Source organism: Procambarus clarkii, chromosome 41, assembly GCF_040958095.1.
Source record: "Procambarus clarkii isolate CNS0578487 chromosome 41, FALCON_Pclarkii_2.0, whole genome shotgun sequence".
Lineage (NCBI taxonomy): Eukaryota > Metazoa > Arthropoda > Malacostraca > Decapoda > Cambaridae > Procambarus > Procambarus clarkii.
The window spans coordinates 26,850,938-26,875,745 of NC_091190.1; the positions used below are offsets into that span (position 1 = coordinate 26,850,938).

At 42.5% G+C, this 24,808-nt stretch overlaps 1 protein-coding gene across 2 annotated transcripts in view; it reads right to left on the reverse strand.

Annotated features, from left to right (window-relative positions):
- Positions 1 to 24,808, reverse strand: part of LOC123760985 (alkaline phosphatase) — a 167,323-nt gene that overhangs the window by 81,231 nt on the left and 61,284 nt on the right. For both annotated transcript variants that reach the window (XM_045746793.2, XM_069339478.1), the window contains exons 2-3: positions 14,868 to 14,987; positions 3,314 to 3,418 (exon numbers count right to left, since the gene is read on the reverse strand). In XM_045746793.2, coding sequence (XP_045602749.1) covers positions 3,314 to 3,418; positions 14,868 to 14,970 — 208 coding nt within the window. In that variant the 5' untranslated portion in view covers positions 14,971 to 14,987. The remainder of the gene's footprint in view (positions 1 to 3,313; positions 3,419 to 14,867; positions 14,988 to 24,808) is intronic.

Here is a 24,808-nt window from a genome sequence, read left to right on the forward strand (position 1 = left end):
TTTAAATATATAGAGTACACTTGAGAGGATGTGCAGTGACTTCATATCTAACATATTCAAAGATTTAAGTAAGGGCATCGAGTGCTGTCTGGAGCCAGAGTTTGATAGTGTTCTAGTGTTCTAATAGCAGGTTTGTGTTGAGTAATTAGAGGATGTAGATGATTTTGGGTAGTAGAACCCCAAGCACAAATACTATAATTGAGATAGGATAGATGAAAGAGTAATAAACTAAACTAACTACATAAATGATCTACCACATGGAATAGAGAATTATATGAACATTTTGCTGATGATGCTCAGATACTAGGGAAGGGATGGGAAGATAAGAAACTTACATGAGTGTCATGCCCTTCAAGAAGACCTGGACAAAATAAGTCTATGGAGCTCAACTTAGCAAATAGAATTTAATGTGAATAAATGCTATGTCATGGAATGTGGAATAGGAGAACATAGACTCAACACAACCAATAAATTATGTGAGAAATCTTTAAAGAATTCTGATATAGAAAGAGATCTAAGGGTGGTTCTAGATAGAAAATTATCACTTGAGGACCACAAAAGAACACCATGCAAGGAGCCTATGCTACACTTTCCAATTTCAGAATTGCTTTTAAATACATGGATGGTAAAATACTAAAGAAATTATTCACGATTTTTGTTGGACCAAAGCTGGAATATGCAGTAGCTGTATGGCACAATCACCACCCACACCATCCCTCCACCATTACCACCCACACACCCCCTCCACCATCACCACCCACACCACCCCTGCACCATGCCTGACAGCTGAGTGGACAGCACTTCGGATTCATAGTCATGAGGTTCCGGGCTCGATCCCCGGTGAAATAAATAAATGGGCAGAGTTTCTTTCACCTTGATGCACCTGTTCACCTAGCAGCAAATAGGTACCTGGGAGTTAGACATCTGTTACGGGCTGCTTCCTTGGGGAGTGTAACAAAAAGGAGGCCTGGTCAAGGACTGGGCCACGGGGACGCTAAGCTCCAAAATCATCTCAAGATAACCCTCAAGAAGATACTCATATCTAAAGAAGCATATCAACAAACTGGAAATTTGCAAACACATGCAACTCAAAAAGTAAGGCTCTCAGTACTGAAGGACAAGAGCTAAGAGGTTAAGTTAGAGGCATTAAATATGCCAAAACTAGAGGACAGAAGAAAATGAGGAAATATGATCACTACAGTACATACAAAATAATAACTGGAATTGATAAAATTGATAGGGAAGAATTCCTGAGATCTGGAAGTTCAAGAACAAGAGGTCATAAATTTAAACTAACTAAACAAAGCTGCCGAAGAAATATAAGAAAATTCACGTTCACAAATTGAGTGTTAGAAGGTTGGAGGTGTTAGGTGAAAAGGTGAAAGAGGCCAAAGCTGTCAGTAGTTTCATAGGGTGCTTCTACATAGAGTGCTGGGAAGATGGGAAACCATGAGCATATCTCTCATCCTGTAACTACACTTAGGTAATTACACTTAGATAATTATGTGGTATTCTACTGAATTCTCTAGGGGTCCTGAGGCATCCACCTGATACCAAATCAGGGTTTCACACATTAGCCGCATACACTCTGGTGTGGTATATGAGTTCTACCCCCAATGCTTTTCTTCAAATGCATAAAGAAATAATAATAATAATAATAATTAGGGAAAAGTACATACATAGAAAATGAGTTACAAGCAGAATGTTGGATTTCTAGATAGAGCTAGTATAACTTATGCCTAAAGCCACTAATATTTACAGTGTTTTGGGCAAGATGTGGGGGGAAAACTTAAAAACTAAGATTTAAAACTAATTGAGATCAAAAGCATGAAATGAACTGAAACGAGGGAAAAGGAATGACTATAATTACATGTTTAATGGAACAACAGAAATTGCAACAGAACAGCAGAAGAAATTTAACTAATAAACAGACTATGATTTTCTTAAAGTTTATACATGGAAGATACAAGTTGATCAGTAATCAATATTGTTTGAAATAGCAAGATGTACGTTGACATTTAGGGGGGGTAAGGTAACGCTCGCCTGGCGTTCCGCGAGCGCTATGTCATGGGTTCGTATCCTGGCCGGGGAGGATTTACTGGGCGCAATTCCTTAACTGTAGCCTCTGTTTAACGCAACAGTAAAATGTGTACTTGGATGAAAAAACGATTCTTCGCGGCAGGGGATCGTATTCCAGGGACCTGCCCGAAACGCTACGCATACTAGTGGCTGTACAAGAATGTAACAACTCTTGTATATATCTCAAAAAAAAAAAAAAAAAAAAAAAAAGGTAGGTTACATGGAGTTGATTAGGTAGTACTTAGTTTATCTCTTAAACTGGTTGAGAGAGGGACAGTCTTTGACATGATAAGGAAGGTCATTCCACATTTTGGCACACTTGATTTGTAGAGCATTTCTAGTTTGGTTTAGTTGCACTCTTGGAATATTAAATAGGTATTTGGTTTTAGTGTGGTGCCCATGGGTACTGTTACAACCTTTTAGGAAGTGTTTAAGATCAGGATTTTATTACAGTTCAAAGTTTTATATATATGGAGTACACTTGAGAGGATGTGTAGTGACTTAATATCTAACATATTCAAAGATTTCAATAAATATTATTTAATTAGATTCAAATATACCTGGCCAATATCAGCAGTTTTACAAGTTAGTCATTAATCACCTCTCACATGCCTCTTCCAATTCTGCTATCCATTTGTTATCCATTTTGGGTCATTATTATTATTTGATCTATTCAATTTGTATGGTATACTACATTCCTGTGCTTTGTTTAGAATATATTTAAATAAGTTATATTTTGAATCAACATCGAAATCCCATTTTAAATCGCCCATCATTGGGTTCACGTCTCACTCCAAGACTGGTGTACCCCCCCATGCCCAGGACTTTAAAATATATTTCAACCAAAAAATTTCTTAGGCCATTAAAATCAGCTTTTCGAAAATCTGGCACTTTAACATTATTTTCTTCTACAAATTCATTCCATTCTATGCTAAATCTGATTTCTCTGTGATCATTTTTCCCTAGCTCACTCCTTATTTCAATATAATTAATTTGTGTTTCTCTGTTAGTTAACACTAAGCCTAAAATATTATTTTCCCCGTAATGGTTCCTTAATGCATTACTTAAGAAAGCAATCGTCAATTAATTCTAGAAAATCTTCTGCTTCATTATTCCCTGTCTGTTAATCCAGTTTATTCCAATAAAATTAAAGTCACCCATGACACAAATACTGTTTGACCTAGATGTTCTAGATATTTCATCCCATAGATGCTTTGCTTAAGACCATACTAACCATCACCGAGGAAGAGGATGACATTCTTGGCCACGTTGGTGAGCTTAGGCTTGTGGATGGCCTCCTCTAGCTCCTTCCTGGCCAAGTCATTCCAGTACGAACTCTCTGCAAACATAGCAAACAATTAATTGTCCATCTTCTCTATAATAAATACAGTAATTGTTTCTACACACTGCTTTTCAGTAACATTAAGGATAGTTAGGAAACAAATGGCTGCCCCTCTACAACATTCTGGTAGAATACTAGAATGGATAAAACAACGGTCAAAACAAAGAAAAATAAAGAGTCGTGTTAATGGGAAGGAATCTGATTAGAGAAATGTGGTGAGTGGGATACCAGAGAAGTTCATTTTTGGGCAGTTTCGATCAATCTGTTAACCTTTGTTTTCAATTCGACTGTAGTGTCCTTCGTTACCCTTTGGAACTTAGTTTGGTCAGAGAGTATGAGGTTCATTTTTGCCAGATATTCGTCTTTTTTAAGAATGATGTATATTGGCGACTTGTCACCTCTCCTGATGACTTTCTCCTTGTTCTCACGAAGGCTCTTAGCTGCCGCTTTGAGCTCGGGGGACAGTATGGTGCTTCTGTAGTTGCCTCGAATCTTTCCTCCTTCTGCAATAAGTTCTGCTTGTAAGGTGTCTTTGGTGGTGACCTTCTTTTGTGTCTCAAGGTCGAATATGTCGTCCAACAGGATCTCCAACTCCACTTTCCGGGCCATCTCACTTGGTCTGGACATAACGTGACAGTTTATACCCAGATTTAGGAGAGTGACTTGGTCCTCAGTGATATACTGCAGGTATGTTGACGACATTTTTACACAGGTACCGGATGTCAGACATCTGCAGGAGCTGAAGGAGGCCTTTGAGCAGAATTCTGTGTTGCGTTTCACTTACAAGATGGAGAAGGATGGGAAGCTGCCCTTTCTAGATGTAACAGTGATGGAAAGGAGCGGAGGTTTCCACACTGCAGTCTACACTAAGGAAACAAACATAGGAATGTGCCTCAATGCCAACAGTGACTGCCCAGACAGGTACAAGAGGAGTGTTGTTAACACTTATGTCGACCGTGCTCTCAGCCACAGCTCAGGATGGAAGCAAGTCGATGAAGAACTCTGTAGGGTAAGGCAGGTCTTAGTCAACAACGGCTTCTCCAATGGTTTCGTTGAAGACATCATAAGAAGGAAGGTGAAACGCCATGCAACCTCTGAAGAGACAACTAACACAACACCTGTACCCCCTATTAGACTATTTTACAGGAACTTCTTTTCCACAGCTCATAAAACGGAGGAAAGGGTCTTGAAAGATATTGTTAATAGGAATGTTATCCCTACAGACAAAGATCAGAAGATACAATTGACGATTTACTATAAAACCAAAAAAACGGCCAACCTACTCATGAGAAACTCTCCAGACACAAAGCAGAACGCTTTAAAAGAGACCAACGTCGTCTATGCCTTCAAATGCCCACTTGGGGACTGTAAGCCTCAAAGAACTCAGTATATAGGCAAGACAACAACATCTCTTTCCAGACGATTAACAATGCATAAGCAACAGGGCTCCATTAAGGAACATATAATCTCTTCCCACAACCAGACCATCACTAGAGAAGTCTTAACAAACAACACAGAAATCATCGATAGATACAGCAATAGCAGGCGGCTTGACATCTGCGAGGCACTACACATCAAAAAGTCAACACCAGCAATCAACAGCCAATTAATGCACAACTATATTCTACCCACTTCAAGACTCCGTACCAATATAGAAGCATCAAGAGGAAGTATGGGCCAATAGGGCCTTTGCAGTTACTTCCATCCTTCCCTCTCATTTATCCAATTTATACCCATTGTACCGTGTTCTGTCTTGTGTTGGTCAAAAGTTTCTTCACCTCATCCAAAACTTTTGCAACATATCACCTCATCCAAATGCAACTATATAAGACAAGATATTCAGTGTTTGCATTAGTAAAACTCTGTTTAGTGTTTTCAGGTTACAGTTGTGTGTGTAAACTAAAGTCTTATAAAATGTAATAAGTTATTACAAAACGCGTTCAAGCGTCGCGTCAGACTAGAAATAAAAATGAATTTTGGAAAATTGATTTTTCAATTACCATCGACAGTAAAAAGAAACATAAGAGATATTGAGAAAATTCGTGTTAGAATTATTAATCTTACTTTTTCGGTCATATTTAACAAAATAATTAGAGGACGTAAATGATTTTGGGTAGAAGAACCTCAAGCACAAATACCATAATTGAGATAAGGATAGATGAGAGAGTAATAGAGCGTCACCAGGGCAGGGCGAGGTACATAATATCTGATCTTAGAAAGAATGCAGACAGTTTTAGAAACTTTTTTTGCTATATTTAGAATGTGTCCCTGGAAATTCAGCTTGTTATCGATGAAAACACCAAGGAATTTGCCATCTACTTTGTTACTGATTTGGATATTGTTTATTCTTTGATTCAATTTGATTTGAGGATTTATTACCAAATAAAATATAAAAAGTTTTGTCAATATTAAGGGTGAGTTTATTAGCAGTTAGCCAAGGATGGACTTTATTAAGGTCAGCATTCACTGTGACATTTAGGGCAAGAGGGTCAGGACTGGAGCAAATGAAGGATATGTCATCAGCAAATAAGATTGATTTGAGGTGTTGAAAGGCATTTGGAAGGTCATTAATGTAGATGAGAAAGAGGAGAGGGGCACGTATGCTGCCCTGTGAAACATCAATGTTGATGGGTAGGGTGGGAGAAATAGAATTATTCACAGAAACATACTGGAGCCTGTCAGTAAGACTGAAGGTATTGCAGGGAGTGTCCTCTGACTCCGTAATGATGTTATTTAAGAAGAAGGTTTTGGTGGTTGACAGTGTCAAAAGCCTTACGTACGTCAACAAATAACCCAACAGGGAACTCCTTTTTATCAAGAGCTGCATGTATCAAGTTAATCATACTAGTCAGTGCTTTTTTTGGGGGGGTCTGAAGCCATATTGGCAAGAGCTAAGTATATGGTGTTTGGCTAGATAAGATTAAAGCTGCTTGTAGATTAGTTTTTCAAATATTTTTGACAAGTTTGTCAAAACTGATATAGGTCTGAAATTGTTGACATCAGTGAGATCACCACATTTATGGACTGGGGTTACTCTCGCTTTTTTCTGGGGGGAGCCCCGTCGGCTCCCCGGAGCTTTACCGGCTGACCACGAGCCAGAACCTGGCCCCCTCAGAGAGGCAAGGGGAGCAATGGCCTATAGAAACCCCCGTGTGGTTGGAAGCATTCTATGTCTGCCATCGACCGGGTCAAGCATCCAGAAAGGTAAGCATTCCAAAACAAACCCCTATTCTGGTGAAAATTGCTACCTAAGCCGAACTAGTGGATAGAACTCTTCAACAGAAAACAAGGAAGGTAGTATGACGTCATATGTCACCGCGCCGCTGTCTGCGCAGCTCCCCCCTCCCCGGGAGGGGGAAGGGGGAGCCCCAGACCTCCCACGCCGGCTATCCACCCATCAGTTCTTCGGCTGATGCTATAGGGGGGGGGGGTTCTTGCGATGTCTCGCGTCGGACCCGTCGTTTCTGAACTCCTGGCGGGCTTGCATGCTTTGGGGAGTTTTTTCTGTTCGGCAGACGTTCCGTCTCCTTGTGCCGCCTGGGTTTCAGTGGTCGCGCCCGAGATCTTCTCGCGGCTCCGCCTTTTTTCCTGGGCTCGGGGGGGCCTTGTCGGGGCTGCTTATGTTCTGCCTTGTGGTCTCGCCTCCGGTTGGTAGTCGGGTGGCTTCGTGGTAGGTGTCCCACCTGCGTGCTTCTCTTGCCGGCAGTATGGGTATTTTGGCGGTCCTTCCTTTTCCTGTCCCTTCTTAGGTGGTTACTCTTGTTGGCTTGGTTTACTCTCGGCTTGATTTTCTAGTGGGGGTTGGGGGCCGTCGTCTTGCCACATACTGTCGCCTCTTTTCGTGCGGCGCAGGCGGAGCCGCTTCAGCTTGCTTTCGGTCTTGGTGTTGCTTCTGCACCGTTAGTCAGCTGTCTTGTGCGTCGTTTCACCTCCGGCCTGTTCGTGCGCCGCTTGCACCATCCTGGTCTCTGGTCAGCGTGCTCTGTCTTCTCCTCGGTTGGTAGTGCTCCTTCGGTTCCAGTGTGTTTTTTCGTCGGCTCTTTCCTTTGGGCCTTTGCCTCTGGGGGTCGGTTCGCTGAGTTTTCTTGCTCCTTCGGTTTTAGCGTTTTGGTTGTTTGATGGCAGCAGTCTCCATCTTTTCTGGCGCGGGGTGGGGCTGCTGCATTCTAGAGGGGTCCAGGGTTTGTTGGTGCTTCGTTGGTCAGGCCGGGGGTGTGTCGTTTTTGTGTTCAGTGGCGGCCCTCCGCTGTTGTTTGCGTGCCACGGCGTTTGGGTCCGGAGCGCGTTTTGCGTTGATCCGGTTCTGTTCTTCCCGGTTCGCGGGTGATGGTGTCCCGGGTGGTCAGCCGTGTTCTTGCGGCTAAGCTGCCTGTGTTCTTCCCTCATGCCTGTGGCGTTCGTGGCTTCGTTGCTCTCGCTGCCGTCTGGGCGACGTGGCCTTGCAGTCTTTCGGGCTTGGATTTTTGGTGTTCGTGCAGGGGCCTTGCTGCTCGTGGTTCTCGTGTTGTTCCCGGGATTTTCGGGGCTGTGGCGCCTTGGGTTGGCGTTTGCTGCCGGTTGTCTCGCCTCCTTGGGGGGTGCGTGGTGTCCGCCTCCCGGTTTTGTCCCTTTGACCTTCCTCTGTGGGTAGTTAGCTCCGGGGAGCCGACGGGGCTCCCCCCAGAAAACCAGCGTTGAATGTAATGAAACGCCATTTTCTGGGTGAGACCCGGAGGCTCCCCGGCAACCCTCCCTCCCTCCGGTCGGCGTTTTTCGCGTGTTTTGACATCCAGCCTCAGAACTGATGGGTGGATAGCCGGCGTGGGAGGTCTGGGGCTCCCCCTTCCCCCTCCCGGGGAGGGGGAAGCTGCGCAGACAGCGGCGCGGTGACGTATGACGTCATACTAGTTTCCTTGTTTTCTGTTGAAGAGTTCTATCCACTAGTTCGCTTAGGTAGCAATTTTCACCAGAATAGGGGTTTGTTTTGGAATGCTTACCTTTCTGGATGCTTGACCCGGTCGATGGCAGACATAGAATGCTTCCAACCACACGGGGGTTTCTATAGGCCATTGCTTCCCTTGCCTCTCTGAGGGGGCCAGGTTCTGGCTCGTGGTCCCCGGTAGGCCCTAGAACTCCATACACATGACTGATGCCAAAGTCTGACATTAGCATATCAGCCGGTAAAGCTCCGGGGAGCCTCCGGGTCTCACCCAGAAAATGGCGTTTCATTACATTCAACGCTGGTTTTTTTTTAGAATATCTGGAAAGGTTTGGAGTTCAAGTGACTTGTTGTAGAGCAATGCAACGGCAGGAGCTAAAAATCTGGTGGCTTTTTTGTAAATTAGAGTTGGTATCTTAGGAAGGGCACTAGACTGTGTTTTAAGGGAAAGGATTATCTCATTGACATCATTGGAATTAGCGGGTGATAGGTACAGAGACTCTGGATAGTTACCTGTAAGGTAGTCCATAACATTAGTACGAGAGGATGGAATATCATTAGCAAGGGATGACCCAATGAATGAGAAGAACCTATTGAATTCTATAGCAGTATCAGAGGCTGAAAGCCTTCCATCGTTATTGAATAGGAGTATTGGTTTTTTATTTAAAATCTTTTTTTATCCTAATATTTGGGAAATAGTGTTCCATATTTTCTTAATGTTGCCCTTTATTTGGGTAAATTTATTTTCGTAGTATTTTATATTGGCTCTCCTAATTTTTTTAGACAGCATTGATGAATAAATCTTTGAAATTTCGTTAGAGACAACTCCTAAACTATATTTCTTCTCAAGGTAATGTTTTCTTATTAATAGATGTAAGTATCCCCTTTGCAAGCCATGGACTGTTTAATCTTTTAGTTGTGACTTGTTTCGTTAGCATAGGACAGTGGGTGTTATATAGGCCGAGAGTTTTTTGAAGAAATGTTTGCACAACTAGGTTGATGTTCCCTATGTTACCTAATTCAGTCTCCCAGTTGATATTAGCAGCAGCAGCAATAAAATTGCTTATAGAAGTTTCATTGTGCAGCCTAAAGTTTAACTTCCTTGTTTCTAGAGGTGGTGTATTAATGTTGGTTAGGAGAAATGTGGGGTAATGGTCTGTGGTCCTATCAATGATTATCCCTGAAGTAAGTGGGGAGGTATATGGTGGCGTGTTAGTCCAGTGTGGTCAAGAAAAACGTGGCAGTACTATCAGTGATTCTAGTAGGTCTAGTGATTAAGGGTATGAGGAAGCAGGAATTCATACAGTTGGTCACCAATAACCAAATCATGGAGGACATAAACAAGACAAACGCATTCTCGTAGAATCTGTCGTTGCTCATACAATTTCTTAGATTAGATTAGGTTAGGTTAAGTTAGGTTACGTTACATTAGTTACGTTATGTTTGGTTAGGATGGTTTAGGTTAGGTAAGGTAAGGTAAGGTAAGGTTAGGTAAGGTTAGGTTAGGTAAGGCAAGGTAAGGTTAGGCTAGGTTAGGTTAGGCTTCTTTCCTACGTCTTGTGGGATGTTGAAATAGGAGAGCATTAAAGGAATATGAACCGCCATGTGGCCGCCGCTGAGGAGATCAAGAGTTGAAGAAACTGTCCTTCCCTCGTCTAACTGAACTGCTTCCCAACGTCAACAAGACAGGGGGTAAGAGTTCTAAAAGGTATAATCGTGAGGAACGTGATTCTTACCATCACAAGGCCATATACTCTAAAAGCAAGAAGGTCACCAATTTGCTCATTCAGCACCAAGCGGACTTGCTACAAAGAGACAAATGTCACCAATGCCATTACACGCCTACTTGGGGAACTGTCAGCCCCAACGATCTCAATATACAGGCAAGACGACAACATCTCTTTCGACACGACTGACAATCCATAAACAGTAAGACTCTATCAAAGGCTATATTATTATTTCTACGTACATTCAGGGCATCACAGGAGATGTCCTGACTAGGAACACTAGTCAGGACTAGTGTGGTTTGGTCATCAAATTACTTCCATCTTATAGCATGGATACCAAACCTGAACTGCATAATTGAACTGGGGTCTAATAAGGAGATACTGAAGCTAAAGTATATTACTATGTATTTTGTTGCTTTAGATTCAGCTACTCGGAAGAAAAAAGATGCAAGTAGCACGGGCTATAGTGAGCCCGTAGTGGACTTTAATATTTTATTGCTAACATTTCTAAAAGTAGTCACGGTATCCTATTTGCTTTATTCTGTACAGTTATGTCATCTTTTTTTACTTAAAATTCCAACCGATTCCAAATCTGCTTCGTATTCAGATTTCACAATTTGACCATCGTTCAGGTGATACCTAGTGGTTCTATTATAATTTATTAAAAACTCTAACACTACATTTGTTATCAACCAGTCAACTACGTCTGCCAATTTTTTCCTCCATTGTAAAAGCGTATGAAGATGTAATAGTTTAGTAGCTTCATCTCAAGTTATTTTCCCAAACTATTTTTGTAGCCTTTGTATATTTAAAATGTTGCTGTTAAATCATGTTTAAAATATATGGTAAACAATGAAGGGTTCCAGGACAGAGCCGCTAGGCACTCCACTTACAAAGTTCCCACTTTTAACTTGACTCCATTTATGCTAACTTTCTGCTTTGGAACAACCAAGTCCTAATCCAACTTAGGACAACCCCCTGAAATGTCATGGTCCTCCAATCTGTTAAAGAATCTCTCGCGAGGCACAGAATCAAAGACATTAATCAACACTGTGACCGTCGTTACTTCACACAACCTTCAATCAACACTGTAGCCATCAACACTATACTCGACAATATTCATCATTGTAACTATGTGCACTAAATATTAAACGCACTCACTTCACTCGCTTCTACAACTCACCATCACACACCACTGTAACAAAGCACTAATCACCACTATAACAAAGCACTGCACACCACTATAACAAAGCACTACACACCACAATAACAAAGTACTACACACCACTATAACAAAGCACTACACACCACTATAACAAAGCACTGCACACCACAATAACAAAGCACTACACACCACTATAACAAAGCACTACACACCACTATAACAAAGCACTACACACCACTATAACAAAGCACTACACACCACAATAACAAAGCACTACACACCACTATAACAAAGTACTACACACCACTATAACAAAGTACTACACACCACTATAACAAAGCACTACACACCACTATAACAAAGCACTACACACCACTATAACAAAGCACTACACACCACTATAACAAAGCACTACACACCACTATAACAAAGCACTACACACCACTATAACAAAGCACTACACACCACTATAACAAAGCACTACACACCACTATAACAAAGCACTACACACCACTATAACAAAGCACTACACACCACTATAACAAAGCACTACACACCACTATAACAAAGCATTACATACCACAATAACAAAGTACTACACACCACTATAACAAAGCATTACACACCACTATAACAAAGCACTACACACCACTATAACAAAGCACTACACACCACAATAACAAAGCACTACACACCACTATAACAAAGCACTACACACCACTATAACAAAGCACTACACATCACAAAACAAGTGAAAATACCTGAGAGTAGACATTATCCAAACACTAAACACCACAAGCTCATGTGAACAGGACATCATTAGCACCATATGGGAAGTTACCGAACAAAAGAACGTCATTCAAGAATCTAAACAATCAGGCTCTCAAATCCACACATACCACATATGTAAGACCATTACCTGAGTATGCAGCGACAGCAGGGAACCCACACCTTGTGAAACATAAATAGAAACCTTGAAACAAAGTTCAGAAGTTTGCCACAAGATTAGTACCAGAATTGAGAGTCGTCAGCTTTGAGAACAGGTTGAGAGAACAATCTTAGAGGAGAGAAGAGAGAGAGAGAGGGGATATATTAACTACGTACAAGCTCTTGAAGAGAATAGATAAAGTTATCAAAGGAATCTTATTTAAATGCAAAAGACGTATGATGTGAGTACATCACTACAACAAGGCACCGCATTTACTAGACCAGTCGAACTATTAGCCTGACTATAATTCTTGCATCTGGTATATTATTACCAGATGTGTTCTTCAGGTTCTTCACAGTGTGAAGCGACCTACTATGAAGAAGGAAAAGGTCTCCGGCGACGATGGTCGCCACCAGAAGAAAACCAAGTGTGTCCGCTTCGCAGATAATATCATCAGTCAGGTGCACGTCCTCGAGGACTGGGCCTACGAGAGTTGGGTATTTAGGAAAGAGGGAAAGAACTGGATTGCCGCCGGCTCATTCCGCCGCCGCTTTGGCAGAAGGTGCCGCGCGACCGAAGACTTGCTGAAGGCCGACAAGGTCTTTGACCTCCTGCACAGGGAGAAAATATTTGCCCAGAGATTTAAGGAGTCCTCTCTCACACAGTGATTTGTTAATTTATTATCTGTGTCTAACTTTTTAAAATAAAAATATTGCTGTTACTTGATTTTTATTTGGTTAAGGGTATGAGGAGGCAGGAATTTATACAGTTGAGGAAACTAGCAGCAGGAGGGTTATCAGGCTCAAAGAGGTCAATATTAAAGTCCCCTGAGATAATTAGATGGTTTTTGTTCAGTGTTATCTAGTATTAGATAACATTAGTATTCATTATCATTATTCATTATATTTTTCATTGTCATTAGATAACATTATCTAGTATTAGATAACATTAAATAACTGCCAAAAACTCCGGTAAATTTTAAATTACAGCTGGAAAAGATCATCAAAGCAAATTGGGGGACCTACGACAAGCCGCCGGCTTCCTCTCCTTGTCGAAACCACTAGTGTTAGTGGCCCTCAGGTAAATTCAGGTAATTTCAGGAACCTATACACTGGGTACTACTAATCACACGCCTTAGACCACTACACCACAACATGGTAAAAAATAACAACCTAGGATTCAACTGAATCCTCCAGGGGTCCCGAGGTTTCCAACTGAAGCCTAATCAGGACTTAACACATTGCCCCCTAATCAGGGCTTAACACATTGCCCCCTTAACACATTGCCCCCTTAACACATTGCCCATGCCCCACATGCCCCCCAATATGACCAAATACTCTCTGGTCGTATTTCTAGGAGTTCCACCTCTAACGCTTCGAATCTCTTCAAATGCACATCACTTTATGATACATGACGTTTATGTGTTTTCTTTCTACATTTGAAGAGAAGCGTTGGTGGTCCTAGACATTCCCACATCCCAGACTACGAACAGTGTGCTTGGAGAGGGGGGGGGGCATTGTACGAAGCCCTAATTAAACCCAAGTCTTGGGACCCCTAGACTCCGAGAGGATTCAGTTGAATCCCAGGTTGTATTCATTTTGACCATGTCGTGGTGTAGTGGTCTAAGGCGTGTGTTTGGTAGTACCCAGAGCATAGGCTTGAATCCTCCTCATGGATCCTACTGATCTGTTCACGTTTTCCATGCATCTGCCTCGAAAGATTAGATGGGTTGCTTAAATTCGTACCTTTCTAGTTCTCTAGTGGTGTGTAAACAAAAGGCTTGAGTTTTTACGGATTGGTAAATTCAATGAACAGGTTGAATATCCTCCCTTTGTATTTACCACTACGTAAAAAATACAGCTGTTTTGCCCAAGCAGGTCCATACGAACCCCAGCAACCCATCTAACTTACCAAGGCCGATGCATAGAAAGCATGAATATTACGGTGCTTTAGTTTTTATTTATTTATTTATTTTTATTTATTTATGCATATACAAGAATGTACATAAGGAATGTGAGGATACAAATATGGTAATTACAGTCTTGTAAAGCCACTAGCACGCGCAGCGTTTCGGGCAGGTCCTTAATCTAAGAAAATTTTAAGGAGGTAAATACTTGCAAAATTATAGACAAAAAATGATAACAGATTACATGAAATGAAAAAAAAGATGAGAGAAAATTGTAGGTACAGTATATTAAAGCACATAGGTAGCTAAGATTGATTGCAATGACAGCTTGAATGGTAGTTGACAAAAAAATTGGTAGGCATAATACAGCAGAAACAATATAAGATTGGTTGCAATGACAGCTTGAATGGTAGTTGACAAAAATTGGTAGTCACAATACAGCATATGGCTAGCACATAAAAGAAGACAGCAATGAACACAATGATAAAGTTGTTTGAAATTACATAAAAATTAGGAGATTGGGTAACACTAGGTACAGAGCAAATTTAAAGCTCAGTGTAGGAAACTAAGAAGATGAAGATTTAGTAATGCATCGATTAAATGCATCGATTGATATGCATCGATATGCATTGATATGCATGCATCGATATAATGCATCGATTGAAGATTTTTAGTAATGCATCGCATTTCCAACGAAATGGTCCGCAAAAAAAGAAAAAGAAAAGTGGAATGCGTTATGTGAGAGGACTAATAATACCGTGGAGGGACAGCTCGCCCACCATATCCCCGATATGCGACTTACCTGTCTCCCTGGGGTGTGGGGACGGGTAGACGAACTCGGAGCTGGTGAAGGCGGCGGACACGGTCACCAACAGGAGAAGCCCGCGCCATCCTGACCCACACATCCTCGCTCTCCGGAGGCCTGTCGGATGGGTAACATTGGTTTATATTGACACTATTGAACGCATTTGATTCTCTTTCATTTTCGTATGGTTCATCAGATATTAACTAGTGACAATGTATGGTAAGTTGATGTCAACAACACCTACATCACATGATGCAGGTGATGTCAACAACTACCAAATTAACATTACCTCGCAGTAGATTACTGAAGAAAATGACCTTGGAGTCAAAATCCATCATTCACTGATAGTTGCACAGCAAGATGTGTTGCCTTTTACCACACACATCCCCCCTCATATAATAATCTGAATATCCTTAAACAGTCTTCTCCATTCTCACTACATGCAAGTTAACATTGACCCCGAACTCTGCTATCACATATCTACAATAACCAGCACATGGATCATCACTACTGCAATTGCAATCATCCTACAATCCTACAATCATTCTACACAGTAAACTTTGCAAAAAAAAAAAAAAACTCCAAAATAACACAAACCTGTCAGTATTCAAACAAAATGTCAGAACACTTAATAAACACTTTGATGATATAAATGCAGTACTAGATGCATTATCGTTTATTATTTTAATGGAAACATGGCTAAGTAAAGACCATACCCATTCATAACTGCAGGTCTGATAAAAAAGTGGAAGTACAGATGAAGTACCTGTCCACCTGAAAACCTGTACAGGAAGTACAAGTTTTTCAGGTCATATCCGTAATTCAAGACAGCTGTGCTGTGTTCTGTAGAGAGAGTGTTGTGCCTCGTCCAGGGTGTGATCTCTGATCTCCACTTGTTGTGGGAGCAAGTCACGGGCGTAGCTCACAGAGGGCCGTGTTTGGTGGCAGCCTCATCGCCATAAACTTTTCCATCAAGTTGTTGAGTAGAACTGAACTGTGAACGCCACCTTGCGTTGTACCATATGTGTAGTCTTATATTGAAAAAGGTGTCCTTGGAATCGTACTCTGATGTTTCGATAAATGAGGCAATCATGCACTCGGCCAAGTAAATTACACATCTCTCCTTTGCAATCAACGAATGTAGGAGGCGTGGGAATTTCCTAACTCAAAAGTTTTTTGTTGTTTTTTTACGTTTAGGAAGACAAGGAGTTTTGAAATCAGGACGTTAGCAATGGTTGGATGTTCCTACACCTTCCGTGAATATCAGTATTTGAATGCAATGGGTCAATTTTCCATTTGAGTCTGTTGAGATTCTTACTGTTATCTTGGTCGTGCGGGACCAGAGTGAAACGGGCGATATATACAGTATCCTCTTCTGGTTTGGGAATTGGAATCTGATGTCATTCCTTCAATTTATTTGAAGCCTACCATTTTTAAGGGAATTATTAACAAGGTCTGTATTGAATGGATTACCACTGTCATGGTTCTACTTGTATGATTGCTCGTAGACGTGTTGGCGGCAGTTCTGCTTGCATAGTTCTCATGATTTTGGGATTTGTGTCTGTTGGTCGGTGTTGCTTGACTCAGCGCGCATCTGGACTGCCTCTAGATTTCTTCTTTCTTCAGTCATTTCTGCTGCTTTATTTTTAACTTACTCCTCCTAACGGAGTCTAGAACGTGTTTCAGTTGATGAGTGGTGTTGTCTGTCTGTTGTGTGTTTCTTGAGAGGTGTGGCTCCACTCACAACTTAATTGTGTAATGGCGTTGGTGTAATTATCTTTCATTTTCTTGTGTTGAATGACGCGTGGCTGACGCTGATGATGCCTCCGGTGATTTATTTATTTATTTATTATATTTATTTATTTATTTATATATACTAGAAGTTACATTGGGTTTATGAGAGTATATAGCATGATGTGTTTACATTCTTGTAAAGTAACTAGTATGCACAGCGTTTGAGCACAATTTATAAACTGTTAACAGGTACATTGTAAGAAAATTTGAGAGAGATTAGTAGGTATATTAAAGTACATTAAAGCACATTGAAAGCTTTGATTGAAAACATTGATAGCTTGATTGATAATATGACATTATTATCATATTAGATAACATTAGTAGGCACATTAAAGCACACTGACAACACATATAAGATGATAACAATGTTTAATGGTAAAGTTGTAAGGCTTAGGTATATATATATTGGGGGATTGGGTAGCACACAATATGTGTTCAATATAACAACCATGATATAAGCATGATAATGAAGGAGCCTCTTGCCTGTACATGTATAGCTGTCATATCCAGTTTTGCTCTTTGGTGTAAATGTGATATATATTATGATCGTTTAATTCCTGAGATATAGCAGGACAGCTTGCACGTCAACGCCCTCGCTACGGTGTATTGGCTTAGTTTCCTGAGAACATTATATGGTGGTTTTTCATCGTCATGCTACCTTGTCTGTCTGGACTTCTGTGAAGCCTAAGCTTTTGTCACCTGACAACCATGTATCATCATTTTGCCGCAGGAGTGTTTCCTGCAACAGCACAATGTCTGTGTAAGCTGTCTTGCAGAAGGTGGATCTTGTGCTTGAGGCTTTGGGAGTTCATCTATACTATGTTGGTGATGTCCAGCCTGAGTGATCTTGTGCTTGAGGCCTTGGGCGTTCATCTATATTATTTTAAGAGCTGTCCAGTCTGAGTGATCTCTGTCAATTGCCGTCTCCAGCAGAGCTTCTGTTGTTGCTTGTTGCACCGTCTGTTTCTTCTCTTGTGTCTCTCCTGCGGAATTTAGTAATGGATATTCGGTGGACGGTGTATCTAAAGGGGTTTCCTATTATTTTTATTTTATTTTATTTATATATACAAGAGTTCTTACACTGATGTTGGTACTGGTTGTGACGGAGGCTTTGTGTCTGGGTTTGTATTGGTGAACTGATAGTGTACTCTACTAATACAGCCCGTCCTTTTGTTTGTATTGTACTTGTAGGAAGGACCATAGTACATATACCGGCGAACAACGCAATTAGAAAGTAGAACTCGGTACTACTGAATTTGGACAAATCGGAAAACGATTTTCCACTTAACCTTTTAACAAATCGATTTGTCCTTCTAGTTAGGACAAAGTAACCTAACCTAACCTTCCTAGGCCTAATGCACGATATCTGAGGCCTAATACAGTACATATGTTTGCTATACTAGACCTAGGAATATTTAAGTTTGTTTTCTAGCGTCATTTTTTCGGATTATAAAGTGAATAGAACAAAATTCTACTATCTAATAGCTTTGTAAATCAATATTTGTACTATGGTGCACATAGTTACAAAAAGTAATACCTAAACAGAAGTTTTAGTTTAGTTTAGTTCATTATGCACCCCATACCCATCTTGTGGGCGGTAGTGGAAAGGGTTACAGAGGCACATAATGGGATCAGGGACTGAACCCTACAATTCATTTAGCTAAGCAAGTTAAAATCGTGATGAGCTAGTTACAAAATTCAGTATAAGTCGTCACATCATCAATGGGTTCGAGATCGAGATCGACAATGCATGCTCCTTGCACTGAAATGTGCACAAGTCTCCAAACTTGATACATTAATTGTAAGTGACTCTTTATCGTCCGTAACTGCTCTCAACTCTTTAAGACATAACTGTAACTTGCTCGTGTCTGAAGGTATACACAAGTATAACAAAAGTATTAATGATGGTAACAGAGTCCATTTCATGTGGACTCCCAATGCATGATAGAGCTGATGAGTTAGCCAAATAATCTTCCTTTAAAGAAGAAATTGAGTATAACCTTGGATTATCAATAAGTAATCTGAGAGCAGCAGTACACCAAGAACTTCAACAAAATCTTGTAGATCTGAGGCAAAGTGAAATCGACATCAGTAATTCCATCTATCATCATACTATCATACAAGGGGAGCCACACATCTATGGATCATCCAATAAAATCAGCAGACTTCTAGATGTTACTACTGCTCGGCTTAGACTCGGTTACAAGTATTTCTGGGAATTCTCATTATCTGCTGATGTAGACCTGACCAAATGTGAACTGTGTCAACTAAATTATGTTTATAATTGAAGCATTACGAACGTCTCAAAATCACGAAGGGGTGAATTGCAACCCATCCTCGACTCAAGTCCATTACATCCAGCGGTCGACCCCACAGACGCATTCATAAATTTTAATATGCTGTTCATTCAAAACGGGAATTTTCTCAAGTATAAATTAATATTATAATACATTAGCATATTGTGTATATATAGACATAGGTTAGGTTAGGTTAGGTGTTTAGGTTCTGTTGGCGATTATTTGTATTTGTAGTACGTGGGTGAAGCATTTATAGCGTTGTGATTCGAACAAAATTCGTCAGTGAAGCACTTGTTCCGGATATGTTCGAACGTCAGCAGTTGTGAGTCGTGTGTAAACCGCTTTTCATTCATAAACAGGGGGTTTGGTGGGTGGATGGAATCACTTTTGGATCTTTGTTTGGAGGACGGGCTGTGAATTGAGCTGCAGCCCGTCCTCCAAACAAAGACCCAAAAGTGATAACCTTGCACCCACCAAACCCCCCTGTTTATGAATGATAAACGGTTTACACACGACTCACAACTGATTTCGTTCGAACACTTCCGGAACAAGTGCTTCACTGACGAATTTTGTTCGAACCACAAAGCTGTAAATGCTTCACCCACTTACTACAAATATAAATAATCGCCAAGAGAACCTAACCATATTGTGTCCGAGGGTGTGGGGTCAGCTGGGGTCATCCATATTGTGTCCGGGGGTATGGGGTCAGCTGGGGTCATCCATACTATGTCCGGGGGTGTGGGGTCATGCATATTGTGTCCGGGGGTGTGGGGTCAGCTGGGGTCATCCATATTGTGTCCGGGGGTGTGGGGTCATGCATATTGTGTCCTGGGGTGTGGGGTCATCCATATTGTGTCCTGGGGTGTGGGGTCATCCATACTGTGTCCGGGGGTGTGGGGTCATCCTTTTTGTGTCCGGGGTGTGGGGTCAGCTGGGGTCATCCATACTGTGTCCGGGTGTTTGGGGGTCACCTGGAGTCATCCTTTTTGTGTCCGGAGGTGTGGGGTCAGCTGGAGTCATCCATATTGTGTCCGGTGGTGTGGGGTCACCTGGGGTCATCCATACTGTGTCCGGGGGTGTGGGGTCGCCCGGGGTCAACCATACAGGGTGTGCTGAGTGACCGGTTCATGTACATTGTTCACGTTTCATCTGTCCTTGTTAAGTCTGTCATTCACTCGGGCCAGACATGAATTGTTGGTTGCAACATTATCTTGGGAGGAGACATGTGTTGTTTGACCTTAGTTAACCTTTCTCCAGGTATTGTGAGGTCGGGGGAAGGTTGGATCACTCCGCCTCCTCCCCTGACCTTGTATGACCCAACCTGTGGCCACTAAAGCATCGGACACGTTGCCAGTTGAACATCTCATGTCTAAACTCTCAACAAAGAACATAATAACGTAAGAACGTAAGAACATAAGAACATAAGAACGTAAGAACATAAGAACATAAGAATAAAGTTATCTGCAGAAAGACTATTGGCCTATACGAGGCAGCTCCTATTTTTAACCACAACAAGTTTACTCGTAATGGGATGCGCCCTTCCCTTCAAGGATAACTTGGCTGCAGGCGGAATGATCTTTTCCTACTGTGTGTTTTGTGGCTGACATAACTTGCGGTAATTTAACACATGCACTCTTGTGGGTGATGCAAAGTGTACCCAAAGAGGATTGTTTCTCTTTCCTTCTTCTTCTTGTCGAGCTTGACTAGCTAGTATTCCTTGCCCACGAATTTACCAGCACTAGTATTGCTTCCATGTTGTGTGCTGGAAGTGCTGGCTGTCCTCTCAGACTGTAACTTGTCTGGTACTTGGCAGTGGGGTTGTTCTCCACTAGATAATCCAGGCGCTTGTTGTAGGTGTCTGTGTCCAGGTCCTCTGGGACCCTCAGCATCACCTCTTCTTATCTTGAGATTATCTTGAGATGATTTCGGGGCTTTAGTGTCCCTGCGGCCCGGTCTTCGACCAGGCCACCACCCCCAGGAAGCAGCCCGTGACAGCTGACTAACACCCAGGTACCTATTTACTGCTAGGTAATAGGGGCATAGGGTGAAAGAAACTCTGCCCAATGTTTCTCGCCGGCGCCTGGGATCGAACCCAGGACCACAGGATCACAAGTCCCGCGTGCTGTCCGCTCGGCCGACCGGCTCTTCATGTGCTCTGTAAAACTTCTCTTGTTTCTCTCTCTAGGGCTCCATTCTCTTGCATCTATTTTCTGACTTTTACTTGGAGTCTATAGACTCAATGTTTCTTTCTCCTTAGCATTTATTAAAATCTTTAAGGGCTTAATTGTACTAGTTAGTAACTGTGGAGCCATTACTGGTTATGTTGGACAGGTTGGCTATTGTATTATTCTCAATTTGGCGCCGTCACAGGCCGTTTAGTAATGCTTTCACACACACTGGCTTTCCAGCCCAGGTCAGCAGCCCCCCCCCGGGGTGAGGGACCTTTCCCTCCCTCACCATGGGGGGTGTGAGACTGAGGTCGCTGACTTACTCTGCCACACCCTAATCCAACCACAGTGTTGCCACTCGTTTACTTCAAAGTTTACTATTATTTCTAAAGGAGCCTTGTGTGGCACTGCCCGTGGGGTTCAGTTCACTTGTATTGTGTGAGACTATACATTCCTTCAGCCTTGTTATGGTGTTGATATTTTGTGCTGCTCCTCTTTCATTTGGTCGTCTAATGATGTTAACACGATCCACTTAGCCATGTTTAGTTCCTTTGGACATTCCTTTTCCATATTATTCACTGCTGCTTTCTTGTCACTGAATATCCCTTATTTATACCCTCCAATTGCTCGCAAGTCAATCTGATATCTTGCTTCCCTCCCTCAGCTGTTTCTTGTGCCCCGTGGCGCAGTGGTAAGATACTCACCCGGCGCTTCGCGAATGCTTTGGCCTGGGGTTCGTACCCTGGCTGGGAAAGATTGACCGGGTATGAATCCTTAACTGTAGCCTCTGTTCACCCAGCAGTGAATGGGTACCTGGTTGTTAAACAATTTGGTGGGTCGTATTCCGGGGAACATATGGTTAAGGACTTGCCCGAAGTGCTGTGCGTGCTGGTGCTTGGCTCTACAACAATGTTGTTATATAAATACAAAATTATAAATAAATAAATTATGATCCCAATTATCCCTCCAAGTGACCCACACACTTGAGTCACTGACACTCAAGTGGTCACTGACACTCAAGCGGCCACTGACACTCAAGTGGTCACTGACACTCAAGCGGCCACTGACACTCAAGTGGTCACTGACACTCAAGTGGTCACTGACACTCAAGTGGTCACTGACACTCAAGTGGTCACTGACACTCAAGTGGTCACTGACACTCAAGTGGTCACTGACACTCAGGTGGTCACTGACACTCAAGTGGTCACTGACACTCAAGTGGTCACTGACACTCAAGTGGTCACTGACACTCAAGTGGTCACTGACACTCAGGTGGTCACTGACACTCAGGTGGTCACTGACACTCAAGTGGTCACTGACACTCAAGTGGTCACTGACACTCAAGTGGTCACTGACACTCAGGTGGTCACTGACACTCAAGTGGTCACTGACACTCAAGTGGTCACTGACACTCAAGTGGCCACTGACACACAAGCGGTCACTGACACTCAAGTGGTCACTGACACTCAAGTGGCCACTGACACACAAGCGGTCACTGACACTCAAGTGGTCACTGACACTCAAGCGGTCACTGACACTCAATCGTGTTTGTTTTTGCTAATGTTTGATCCTGCAGCCACAAACAGGTGAGTACTAATAGGTGAGTACACACACACACACACACACACACACACACACACACACACACACACACACACACACACACACACACACGCGCGCGCGCGCGCGCGCACCGCCACAAAAAATTCCTGCCACTCTGCTGGTTAAAGCTGAGAGTCGACATAACCCGGCCTTATCCCTTGCTCTTTAACACGCCTGGCCCTCCCCCTCCGCCATCCCCCCGCCCTCCTCCCCCTCCCCCGCACATACCTACAATTATAACACCCCAATACCGCCATCCCCGCATCTACCATGAGGTAGATGCAATAATACTTATGCAGGTATAACTACCACCAATGCTTGGTCTAACAAGATATCACATAATCCAGCAAACACTACCCCACACACTCCAACAAACATGACCTCACAGGTAAATGGGGACCTACCCACAAAGATCCTGAGCAGTATGCTCTTTGCTCATTTAGAAAACATAGCAAACCCAGGGTCATTTAGATCTGTAATTAAAGAAATGTACAAGATGAATAGTCTCCCATTAATGGAATTCCCAGACACCAACTCCACTAACTCCACTAACATCATAAAAGCCCTGGTGGACAGCAATGTAGCCAGCACTACCCCAACTGTGGCTAACACCCAGCAAGTGCCAGCACCCACGACCCCAGCAACCACCAACAAGCCAGAGGAAGATGATACAACACCAGCAACTACCACTCAGGACCCCCGGAGAGGGGCCACACATAAACAACAAAACATACAAGTACTACAGGACCAGGGACCCACAACGGTTCTCACTGATTCCCGCACACCCACACAAAATGTCACCCAAGCCTCAGTAGTGGCCCCAAACACAATCAATTTCTACTCAAGCAAAACAACCCACCAGGTTCCCCACAGGATCCTCAAAGAGCAAATACAAATCCATCAAATAAAATTCCAACACAACATTCCCGGTGTCTCTACGAGTGACGTGTACGACCGGATAATGTCAACTACTTTTACCTCAAACCGAAAACCCATAACCATTCAACAGATAAGCAGCGAGGACTTTGACGCAATGCGCAATGGTTATGGAACGATCCCAAACAATCCACAAGGTGGAAGAAACCCATCAGATTCAACATAGCCATCCAGTCATTAACAATAATTCAACACAATGTTCTATGCTGGACTCCGCACAGAGCATTGGAACTCAGCAACTTGTACAGAGAAATAGACCCTGATATAATACTCATTAACAGCCATGGAAAAAAGAACAGCGAGAAGATCAAGATCTTCAATTACAAAATTTACCAGATCAACAGAGCTGACCAGGCCAACGATGGAGCGGCAATTGCCGTTAAAAGAAATATTCCTCACAAAATTCTAGATAACTTCCAGGAAAATTTCCTGGCAATTGAACTCCAAACTACGAAAGGTATAATCTTCATAGGAACATGCTACCAACCACCAAGACGTCCTTACCTTCCCCTTGCCGACATCAGGAAACTTACCAGAAGGAACAGACCTGCCTACTTTCTGGGTGATCTGAACGCCAAGCACAGAACACTGGGACATGGAAAGAACAACCAAGCAGAAGAAGCCATCCACAATATGATAAGGTACGGAAATCTAACCCACCTGGGTCCAGACTTCCCAACTTACGTCAGACAAGGCCATAGTGGTAAACCAGACATAATACTGTCAAACAACCACCACTTCCTAAACACCCACATAGAAAGGGGCCCTGTGAGCACAAGCGACCACCTACCAATAATAATGACGCTATCAACTAACCCTATTCAGAAACCCTCACCACCAAGACTTCAATACACTAAAACTGACTGGGAAGCGTTCAAAAGCAGTGCACAGGAAATCAGTGTCACAGATTTTAATGGAAAGGAAACATCATGCATAAACGCCGAGTTAAATACATGGATTAACACCATAGAAAAATGCATGACTGATCACATTCCCGTAGCTCACCACATAACGCTCCCACACCCCCCCCCCCCCAGCCACTGAGGCGCTCAGGACACTGCACACCAGATATAACAACCTTCTACAACTCATAACACAACACGGGTGGACGGATGAGCGCAAAAGACTACAAAGGGAACTT